General features: G+C 52.4%; 1 protein-coding gene across 2 annotated transcripts; it reads right to left on the bottom strand.

Annotated features, from left to right (window-relative positions):
* Positions 1-1,107: 1,107 nt before the first annotated feature.
* LOC132085670 (uncharacterized) lies at positions 1,108-5,535 on the bottom strand. 2 transcript variants are annotated; one of them, XM_059491129.1, is made up of 5 exons: positions 5,196-5,535; positions 3,953-4,960; positions 2,712-3,713; positions 2,238-2,519; positions 1,108-1,856 (listed from the first exon to the last, which is right to left on the bottom strand). In XM_059491129.1, exons 1-5 carry the CDS (start codon positions 5,208-5,210, stop codon positions 1,644-1,646), a joined length of 2,520 nt encoding a protein of 839 aa, XP_059347112.1. In that variant the 5' UTR covers positions 5,211-5,535; the 3' UTR covers positions 1,108-1,643. The 2 variants fall into 2 exon arrangements, with proteins under 2 accessions (XP_059347112.1, XP_059347111.1); XM_059491128.1 differs by having other exon boundaries at positions 1,108-2,519.
* Positions 5,536-11,361: the final 5,826 nt, after the last annotated feature.

Here is an 11,361-nt window from a genome sequence, read left to right as displayed (position 1 = left end):
TGAAACCCACAGGATTTGCCTTTATCTCAAGAGCTGCAGGCAAAGTGCCAAAGGGCTCACAGTCACCACGCCAAAACAGGGACGGGGAGTAAAATGATATGACCTCACCCATGGCTGTTCCACACACGGCAGTCACCAGAGGTCGCTATAACACATGAAATAACACAATGGGGACATGCCGCTCTCCCAAGGTAAAAAAGAGCACTTTTAATTTCTGACTCCAACATTTAGAGATTTCCAAGTGACAGTGGATTGGAGTGTGAAAGTGACACCTCTCCAATGACACTGGAAAAACCAGCACCCCATCCAATTTCTCCTCCTCCATAAAAGAATGCAAAACAATCAGTTATTTACATAAAGGCTGTGAGAAAGTTCGTTACAAGAATATAAACATCAGAAGGCTCAGAAAAACTTAAAAAATTAGGGTGACAGTGCATTGTTTTTTCCTTATCTCATATTAACGGGCCCATCATGCCATGCCCCATGACTCAGAGATAACTCCCTCCAGCAGCCATTTCTGTTTGATGGGCAATCAAGGACCAATCATGACTCAGAACGATATCAGCTCATTGGGAGATGCTCCGCCCAGGGGGGAGGAGCTCAGCATCCCCACCTGGATATCATCTGGGCTTTGGGACAGAACAGGCAGCCCTTACCCACTGGTTTCCACAGGACAAGAGCTACCAGATCTTTTCTATGGGATCACCACTTCAACAAGACCATTTCATCTGAGCTGCTGCCACCACCCTAACTAGCAGGGTGTCAGGTTGTATTCTGACTGTTTCCATGGCTTTAGTATGTATGATTCATCATCATTTTGCCTCACTTGGTGAAGCTTTGACCAATTTACAGCTTTAGAGACCCCATGTTTTAACCCACGAGGCTTTGATATCATTTTAATTTTGCCATCTGCTCGGGTGTATTTGCATCCCACCCAGGGTTTCCTAGGGGAAATATCTCAGTGACAGCGCCTTGAAGCAGCTCCCTGGCTGTGCTCCCCTCAAGGAACGTTGGGATGGATTTATTGACCACTCATCTCTCAGTGGGGTCAGTGATGTGTCTGACACAGAGTTCAGATAAGACCAGGCTGATTTATAGAGACGATATTAATAATTAATTTATTTATTTATAAGCTATACAGTGCACACATGAACTGATAGATTATATTGCACCAACCAGCAGCTACAAGGTGTCACCGATAATCAATATCAGTATCAAATACAATATCAAATTGCTGGTGATCAATACAATGTGCAAAACGCGATACAAAAGTGCAAAATGCAATTATTAAATTGTCATTTACAACCCGGATCTGCTGCAGGCACAGTGCAAACCTGGAAGCTCTTCAGGGGACTCATTCACTCTGGTCCTCTGTCCCTGAGTGTCCCTAAGTGTCCTCAGTGTCCCTGAGGACCTCTGAGTGTCCCCAGTATCCCTGAGTGTCCCCAGAGTTTCTCTGAGCGTCACCTGAGTGTGCCCCTGAGTTTGCCTGACTGTCCCAGAGTGTCCCCAGTGACGTCATTCCCAGCAAGATTTAGGACAGTATCATTGAAAATTCCCTGAAAATTCCCCAAATCTGTCTCAAATTATGCACGAGGAGGGCACAGGTGACAGCAGTGATGTCTCTGATGATGTCACTGCCCCTATGTGAAACTTCCCTGCAGCAGCCTTGGGATGTCCTCGATGGCTTTTTGGCACCGCTCAGCCACCGTGCGGCTGCCAGGGTCACTGCAGCCACCACAGGGACTCAAGAGGATGCTGTTGATGTGCTCAAGTGTCCCCAGCAGGTGATCCTTGGCCAGGCGGGTGCTGGCATCCCACAGCCACTCAAACTTGGCCACTTTGGCCACCAAGGCCTGGAAGACATCAGGGGACACCTTGTTTGTCCCTTTCAGGGTGGCCTCGATGTCCCTGAGCTGCCACTCCATGTTCCAGTAGAACAAGGTGGCTTTGTCACACATGGCTACCAAGTGCTGCAGCAGCCCTACGGTCACCACTGCCCAATGTCCCCTCCTGGTGGCTGCCACAGCCTCTCCCATGGCCTTCTTTGTGGCTGCCGCCACCTGGCCATCGTATGTGGCCAATGCCCAGGCCACCTCATCCCTGTCCAGGGCCATCAGCAGCTCCTGTTCCGTGACCACCTTCTCACGGAGCTTGGTGGCCTCCCTGGCCAGCCAATCCCAGCTGTCAACAAGCCTGGCCACCAACTCCCGCCAAGCCTCGGCTGCAGCTCTCACCTCGGCCCAGGTGATTCCCGGGGCTGTCCTGAGGGTGGCCAGGGCCCGGCCCAGGGAGGGGACAACAGCGTGGCCCAGGGAGGTGACACCACCGTGTTTCAGGATGGCACGGAGGCTCCTGGTGAAGTTCTTCAGGTCCTCATGCAGGGAGTCTTGGGACTTGTGCAAGAACTTGCCCCTGTGTGGCCCAGTCACGGTGGCGACCACCTCACCCTGGGTGGCCACCACCTCGTCCAGGGTGGCCACCACCTCCACCAGCACCTGCAGCTGTGGAAAGGACACCTGAGGAGGGGAAAGGGGAGGTGTCAGGGACCTGGTGGCACTTACGGCCTTCTGCAGTGACCCCTGTGCCCCTGAGGGGTCCCCTTTGCCCCTTTATCAGTCTCTCGTCCCCACTGCCACCCCCCTCCAGCCCCCATGTCCTCCCAGTGTAGTGTCTGTCAGTTCCCCCCCCCCCAATACCCCCCGTCGCACCTCTTGGGGCTCCATGCTCACTGGGGACACCTTGGGGACACCCTGGGGACGCTCCAGAGGTCGAAGGAGCCTTGGGATGTCCTCAATGGCTTTTTGGCACCGCTCGGCCACCCCACAGGCACTGAGGCTTGTGGGATCACCATCGAAATAGAACTCGATGATGTTGTCAAGTGTCCCCACCAGGTGATCCTTGGCCAGGCGGGCGTTGGCCTCCCACAGCTGCTCGGCCATGACCACCTTGATCATCAAGCTCTTGGGGACAAAGGGGAATGCCTTATTTGCGAACTCCAGAATGTCCTTGGTGAACCAGAGAAGGTGCTGCAGCTCCCGGGGGAACACGGTCACTTTGTCACATGCGGCCACCAAGCGCTCCAGCAGCCCCAGGGCCACCTCCAGCCGTTGACTCACCTTGGTGGCCCTTGTTGCCTCGCTGGCAGCCACCCTGGCCTCTCTCCTCACCTGGGCTCCATGCCTGGCCACCACCTCGGCCCCCTCCTCCCCACCCTGGGCCTGACCCAGCTCCACAATGTCTTCGTGAGCTATCCCATAACGGGCAGCCTCGTCCTGCAGGTGCTTGGCCCGGGCGGTGGCCGCCCTGTCGGCCGCCTGAGTGGCCAAACCCCTGCAGGTGTTGCGGAGCTCGGTGGCTTTCCCGGCCAGCCGGGCCCACCTGTCCAGCAGCTCGGACACCGACTCCTGCCACATGATGGCTGCCATTGTCACATCGTCCTTGGGGGTCCCTGGGGTGCTCTTGTAGGCGGCCAAGGCTTGGCTCAGGGAGGTGACAGTGTCTTCATAACCAGAGGTGACATCCTGGTGCCTCCAGGTGTCCTCAGTGCGATACAGGGTGTACTGGAGCTCCTTGGTGAAATCCTCCAAGTCCCAGTACAGGCATCCTAAGGACTCAAGCAGGAGCATCTCATCCCGCGTGGGCAGGGCGGCCAGCAGCTCACCCAGGGTGGCGACCACGGTGACCGGCAGCTGCAGCAGGGCCGGGGACAGCTGGGGAAGGGACAGAGGAGGTGTCAGGGACCTGGTGGCACTTACAGCCTCCTGGGGTGGCCCTCTGCCCTGAAAGGGTCCTATTTGTCCCCTCTGTCAGCCTCTTGTTCTTGCTGCCACCCCCTGCCAGCACCTGTGTCCCGTCCCCCGCCATGTCCCCCCCATTCACCCCGTGCCCCCTCCCCTCTCCAGTGTCCTCTCTGCCCCCCTCCCTCCCCCGCCCCCCCCCCATATCACACCTTTTGGGGCTCCCGGCTCACTTTGGACATCCTGGGGTATCTGTGCGGACACTCTAAGGGTTGAAGAAGCGTTGGGATGTCCTCAATGGCTCTTTGGCACCGCTCAGCCACCGCACAGGCACTGCGGATGGTGAGATCATCACCACCAAAAGAGACCTCAATGATGTCATCAACTGCCCCCAGCAGGTGATCCTTGCCCAGGCGGGCGCTGGCCTCCCACAGCTGCTCGGCCATGGCCACTTTGGCCACCAAGTACTCAGGGACTTTGGGGGATGCCTCACTTGTCCCCCTCAGGGTGGTCATGGTGTCCCAGAGCAGGCGATGCAGCTTCCGGGGGAACAAGGCAGCTTCATCACATGTGGCCACCAAGCGCTCCAGCAGCCCCAGGGCCTTCTCCACCCACTGTCTCTCCATGGTGGCCTTTGTTGCCTCGCTGGCAGCCATCCTGGCCTGTTCCCTCACCTGGGCTTCATGCCCGGCCAATACCTTGGCCCCCTCCTCCCTGCCCAGGGCCTGATCCAGCTCCACCATGTTTTCCTGACCTGTCCCATAACGGGCAGCCCAGTCCTGCCGTGCCCTGGCCCAGGCGGTGGCAGTGGCAGCCCTGTCGGCCGCCAAAATGGCCCCGTCCCTCCAGGTGTTGCGGAGCTTGGTGGCTGTTCTGGCCAGCCGGTCCCAGCTGTTCACAAGCCCAGACACCGACCTGCGCCATAACAAGGCCGCCAATCCAAACAAGAACCCAGTGATCCATTCGGTTTTCTTATAGATAGCCAGGGACTGGCTCAGGAATGTGAGTGAGTCATCACCATCGGGGCCGATAGTTTGGTGCCACCAGGTGGCATCAGTGCGGCACAGGGTGACCCGGAGCTCCCTGGTGAAGAACTCCAAGTCCCAGTACAGGTTCACTGAGGACATGAGCGCCGTGTCGTTCTCCCTGGAGAGGGTGTCCAGCAGCTCACCCAGAATGGCCACCACAGTGACCTGTGGCTGCAGCAGGGCCGGGGACAGCTAGGGAGGGGACAGCGAAGATGTCAGGGACCTGGTGGCACTGACGGCTTCCTGGGGTGCCCCCCTGCCTCCGAGGGGTCCTTTATGCCCCTCCCTGGAGGGCTCTGCTTTCCCCTCTGTCCCTCTGCCAGCCCCTCGTCCCCTCTGCCACCTCCCACCGTCCCCTCCGTGTCCCCACCAACGCCCACTGTCCCCTGTGTCCCCTCCGTGTCCCCTCTCCCCCCTCCCATCGCACCTCTTCAGGCTCCATGCTCACTGCTGACACCTTGGAGACACCTTGGAGACGCTCCGGTGGCGACCCGGGACGGGCTCCGGGTCAGGCCCAGAACCGACCCCGAGAACGGCCCCAGGAAAATGGCGGAGCAGGTTCAGGAAGGGCAGGAAAGCAGCGGTGCGCCCGCCCACTCCCGTACCGCCCTTATCCATGGAAACTCCAGGATTTGGGCGCTTTGACTCAGTCTCAGGGGATTTAGGATCCGTCCCCAGTTGAATTAGGCTCCGTCCCGCCATTTTCAGGAGGATTCTGCCGTTCCTGGCGGGATTTATAAGGGAACGCGGAGCGCTCCGAGGGGCGGGCGGAACTGCCCTCAACAAGACGGCGGCGCTGCTTCAGGGAAAGAGCGGGAGCTGTCCTGGCTCTCTTCTGAGGCCCCAGGGGTCCTGCAGGGTTTTAGGCCGAGTTTGGGGCGGTTTAAGCGGAATTATGGGAGGATTTAGGCGGAATTTGGGGGATTTAAGTGGAATTTGAATCCCCGTTGCTCTGCCCACATCCAGGACCGGGCGGATCTGCCCTCACCCTAGATGGCGGCGCGGCTTCGCGCCAGAGATGGGCAGTTTGCGCTTGTTGAGCCTGGGGAGAGCTCCTGAGGGACGGTGCTGGGTGGATTTGGGCGCTGTAGTTTAATGCCAGTGAGTCAGGCTCCATCCTGCCATTTCCAGGCGGATTCCGCCGTTCCCGGCTGGATTTATGAGGGAAGGCGGAGCGCTCTGGGGGGGGGGGGCACAGAATTGCCCTCAACAAAGATGGCGGCACAGCCGCCCTGTCGTGCAGCACGGACCAATCAGAAGCCGCGCTTGGGTGAAGTATTGGCTGAAGTTTCCCCGCGGCGGCGGCCGCTTCCGGCAGAACCGCGGTGCATTGTGGGCATTGTGGTCCTGGTGGGGCCCAGCGGCGGCGGAGCGGGGCCGAGGCCGCGGGGGGCGGGGCGGGAATTTGGGGGCGCCGAGGGAGCCCTGAGACCCCCCCCCGGCAGCGCGGGATGGGCGACAGTGACAGCGGTCAGCACCGGGAGCGGGGAGGGGGGGCTTGAGGAGGGGGTTGGAGGGGTTGTGAGGGAATTGCGGGGGGTGTTGGGGGGTCCTGAGGGAGAATTGGGCGTCCTGAGGGGATTTGAGAAGATCTGATGTGATTTGGGCAGTCCTGAGGGGGTTTGGGGGTGTCATGAGGGAGAATTGGGGTCCTGAAGGAGAACTGGGGGTCCTGAGGGGCTCTGGGAAGTACTGTGGGGGCTTGGAGGGGGTTTGTGAGGGGGCTGAGGGGATGTGAGGGGCTTTGAGGGTACTGAGGGGGAACTGAGGGGGTTTGGAGCGTCCTGAGGGGATGAGGGGTCATGAGAGGTTTTGGGGAATCCTGAGGGGACTTGGGGGATCCTGAGTGAGAAATGGGGGTTCTGAGGGGACCTTGGGTGGTTGTGAGGGGAGAACAGGGGGTCCTGAGGGGACATGTGGAGTCATCAGGGGATTGGAAGGGTTGTGAGGGGATTTTAGGGGGTGAGAGGGAGAATTGAAGATCCTGAGGGGATTGGGGGGTCCTGACGGGGTTTGGGGGGTCGTGAGAGAGAATTGAGGATCCTGAGGGGATTTGGGGGATCCTGAGAGGATCTGGAGGGTCCTGAGGGACTTTGGGGGATCCTGAGGGAGAACTGGGTGGGTCGTGAAGGGTTTTTGGGTGGATTTTGGCAGGTTCTGAGGGAGAATTGAGGGTCCTGATGGGGTTTGGAGGGATCTTGAGGGGCCTAAGGGGGAATTTTGGGGGGTTGGGAGGGGATTGGCGGGTCCTGAGGGGATCTGGGGCCGTCATGAGGGAATCTGCATGGATTCTGAGGAGATTTTTGAGTGCCTGAGTAGTTTTGGGGGGTGCACTGAGGGAGACCTGGGGGTCCTGAGGGGATTTGGGGGTGGTGAGGGGATTTGGCAGCGTTCTGAGGAAGTTTCTGGTGGGGATTTTGGGGCATTCTGAGGGATTTTGGTGGTCCTGAGGGGGTTCAGAGGTATCTTGGGGGTTCCCGACTGGGTTTGGGGCATCCCGAGGGGATGTTGGGGGGCCCCTGAGTGGATTTTGTGGGTCCCTGACTGGATTTGGGGCAATTTTGTGTGAATCTGGAGTCCATTAACGGATATAGGGGATTTTGGGGATCCCTGACAGGATTTTGGGGTATTTTGGTGTAATTTTGTGGTGTTTTGGTGCAATTTTGGGGTTCCTGATGGGATTTTGGGGTACTTTGAGGGTCCAATGGGATTTCAGCGTATTTTGGTGCAATTTTTGGGGTGATTTGGTGTAATTTTGTGGTGTGTTATGGTACTTTGGTGGAATTTTGGGGTCTTTTGGTATGTTTTGGTTTGAACAAAGAGGTGTGTGCTGAGAAAGGCAGGAGACCCCTGAAATGGGAAATGTGAACCCCCTCTCTCTCAATTGTTATAAATTTGAAATTAAAAGGCTCTCAGGCAATGATATGGGAGTAGGAATAATGGTTCTTTATTTGGGAAATAAAATAAAATAATTAAAATTATAGAAACATAGAAATAAAATAAGATAAACATAGCAATAAGAATAAAAATAAAGTCATAAATAAAGTCATAAATCATAAATAATAACAATCATAAGATAAAAATAAAATGAAGAATAAAAGTAAATAAATTATAAAATATTAAAAATGAAATAATAAAAATTAAAAAGAGAAAACCAAAAGTAAGATTAAAATAAAATCCAAAATTAAAATAATAAATAGTCTAAAGATAGAAATAAAATATAAATAAGATAAAATTTAAAATAAAAATAAAATTATAAAAGTTGAAAAGAAATAGAATATAAAAACAAAATAAAAATAAGATACAAAGAAGAATAAAAATAATGAAAATCAAGTCAATAATCAAAATAACTATAATGAAAAAAGAGGACAAAAATTTTTAAAAAGTTTTAAAAAAATTTAAAAAAAGTAAGAAGAAAGCTGCTCCTCTGGGCATTGCAGTGGCAAAGTGTTCCAACCTCAGATTCCATCCAGGTAGGAATGCTTGGCTCCTCCCCCTGGGCGGAGCATCTCCCAATGGGATGATGTCATCCCATCAGCCATGCAGTGATACTGTATGGCCCATTAACAGCAGATAATTAAGAATAATGGCCCATGAACAGCAGGTAATCAAGAATTAATTACCATTAGCCACAGAGAATTAGTTTAACTAATGGCCCTGTCCTAGGTTCCAATATAAAATGCATTCTGTCCCCACCACCAAGAGCTGCTGGCACCGGGAGGGGCATTGGTTTATGGTTTTTCCTGATCTCCTATTAATGAACCTGTTGTCATTATAGTGCAAGAGTTCTATTGTCAATACATTGCCAAGGTTCCATATCGCTAGAGTTTCGTACCTCCTTGATGTCTCTTGTAGGCAGCTCCTCCAGGCACTGACTCTTCCTTGTCCTCGCAGCAGCCACTGACTCCAGTTCCCTCAGCCAACCAATCCACTCTTTTATAACACTCTTCTTATTGCCCACAGCTGCGACCTGTTAACATCAGGCCTACTTCTAATTCTTAAGGATTGGCTCAGCTGCAACTCTTTAGGGGATGAGATTACTTTCTGTATTACCTTTATTTACTTATATTCTATCCCCCTACAATTCCCCTTTTTCTTTTAATTATGGAATTGCAGCATTTCTAGAAGGACGTGCAAATAAATTAACATTGACACATTCATATATTTCATTAAGAACTAATAGTTATACAAATGTTGAGACAACATATTATAATACAAATATATATGTTTCCAAGTGTTGGTTCAGTTTTGCAGCTTTTCTCAATTTACAAAGTACTTATCCTCAAAATCTTTTATACTCTTATTTAACAAACATTAATAGCTGCAATTGATATATTTTACCGATCAATAAACACGTTGTACTGAATAATGAAACTATTTTTTTTTTCCAGTTCTGACAGTTGCTTTCTCTACCCAGATCACCATGGGATCACGTTGCTTAATGTTTAAGTCTTTTTTCCTGAATCACCACAGGATCACATCGGTTGATACTCAAGTCCTTTTTCCATTTCCGAATCCATGAGGTCATATAGTGGAGTCCTTTTTCCTGAATCCGCAGGCTCATACAGTTGAGTCCCGTTTCCCCAGTCTATGGGGTCATATCGTTTAGTCCCGAATCCACGGGGTAATATAATTCAGTATTGAAGTCCTTTTTCTCCCGAATCTGCGGGGTCATATTTTCATCCCGAATCCTTCTCCAGAATCACGTTGGGGTCACCAGTGGTTGTCATTATAGCGCAAAGGTTCTATTGTCATTACACTGCAAGGGTTCCATATTGCCTGGGTTTTGTACCTGCTTGATGTTTCCTGTAGGCAGCTCCTCCAGGCACTGACTCTTCCTTGTCCTCGCAGCAGCCAACTGACTGCAGTTCCCTCAGCCAACCAATCCACCCTTTTATAACACTCTCCTTATTGGCTACAGGTGTGGCCTCTTAAAGTCAGGCCTGCTGCTAATCTCTAATAATTGGCTCAGCTGCAACTCATTAGGGGGTAAGATTACTTTCTATATTACCTTTATTTACTGATATTCTATCCCTACATGAACCCATCAATTCAATGCACTGAGCAGCAGCTCCCGTTTAAAATCTCACACATTGCTCCCAGCTTCCCCAGCCTTCCAATCCGAAACCAATAAAGACGTTAGCGTGAAATCCTTCCAGGTCACGCACAAATTGTAGTTCCCTGTTTGACAGCTGAGGACAACTTATCTGCCACTGTTACTAGGTAAACACAATATTGCTTTTCAGAGAAAATCAGAGCAGGGGAGCAAGTGAAGCAGGGAGGAAAGGAAAACAATAATTATCAAAACAGCAGCAATGTTTCCCAAAATGAAACTAAAATCGTCCAGCTCTTCTATTCAATAATTTTTTAGAGACAGTTGGAAAGGCTCACTATTTTAGTGAGGGTTGACTAACTGAAATCATGATGCAGAGATAACTCCCTCCAGGAGCCATTTCTGTTGGATGGGCAATCAAGGACCAATCATGACTCCGAACGATATCAGCCCATTGGGAGATGCTCCGCCCAAGTGGGAGGAGCTCAGCATCCCCACCTGGATATCATCTGGGCTTTGGGACAGAACAGGCAGCCCTTACCCACTGGTTTCCAGAGGACAAGTGTCGAAGGAAGGAGACCCAGACATCCGTTGATCATCATAGGCCCCTAAAGCAGCTAACACTCTTTGGGTTGCTGGATTGCTATTTTGCAAGGCACACTGCTTCAATAGCGCCCTGCAACACCAGCCCGATCTATAGCAGTAGCTGCTCTATCGATAAAATTTCCAAATGATTCTTCTCTACCTTGTTTAATGCCCATATAAACCGGTAACCCTCCTGGCTCTTTAACCATGTCAATTGCAGCACTCACTAACCACACAGACTCCCTAAGTTTATCTTCTCCCGATATCATCTGTGCCTCTGTACGTAAAAATGCCTCTAAGCCCATCAGCTCCTTTACTGTTACTCCATGTAATGGGTCATGTGCATTAAACAACAACTGCTGATGCTGAGTGAATATCAACCGAACTATTCCTCTTAAATCATTAGGACATAAAACCTGAGTATTAAAAAGATAATCTAGCATTTGCTTAACAGGTTCACTTTTTACTCCAAACTGACTAACCGTAGAACGTAGCTGAGTTAACAGCTTCCAATCTAAGGGAGTATATTCTGCTGTATTATGCGTAAGGTTCCCCTGTGCATCATACTGTGGTGTGTATGTAACTGGGCATGCAAGACTAGAGGCTATTTCCACCGCCTCACCATCCCCCATTTGCATTACTTCTTTCGCCAAAGCAGCCCAAGCTTCCCTCCTCTGTTTAGCCATCTCCCCCCATGGATCACGGTGTGCCCCTGGGATGGGATCTGGCTCTTTAAGGGTGCTATGCTGCTGGCGCTTCGGTGCAGGCACCGAGTTTTCGCACGGGGAAGGCAGTGAAGCAGAGGCTGGCTCGCGCGGGGGAAGCAGGGGAAGCAGCCCCCCCACTGGAGCTGACAGTGAAACCGGAGCCGGCTCAGGCTGAGACGGCCCGCGGGGGGCAATCAGCCCCCCCGCCGAAGCTGTAACCGGAGCCGGCTCATTGAGGGGAAGCGGCG

The sequence above is a fragment of the Ammospiza nelsoni genome, chromosome 31 (genome assembly GCF_027579445.1).
Source record: "Ammospiza nelsoni isolate bAmmNel1 chromosome 31, bAmmNel1.pri, whole genome shotgun sequence".
Lineage (NCBI taxonomy): Eukaryota > Metazoa > Chordata > Aves > Passeriformes > Passerellidae > Ammospiza > Ammospiza nelsoni.
The sequence above is the reverse complement of the archived record's forward strand: the minus strand, read 5'-3'. Positions and strand labels throughout refer to the sequence as shown.

Excerpts from the sequence above, each read along its gene's own strand:
- LOC132085670 (XM_059491128.1), bottom strand. Across the intron at positions 3,714-3,952 it reads TGAGCCGGGAGCCCCAAAAG|CTGTCCCCGGCCCTGCTGCA; the intron begins GTGTGATATGGG and ends TCCCTTCCCCAG. Across the intron at positions 2,520-2,711 it reads TGAGCATGGAGCCCCAAGAG|GTGTCCTTTCCACAGCTGCA; the intron begins GTGCGACGGGGG and ends TCCCCTCCTCAG.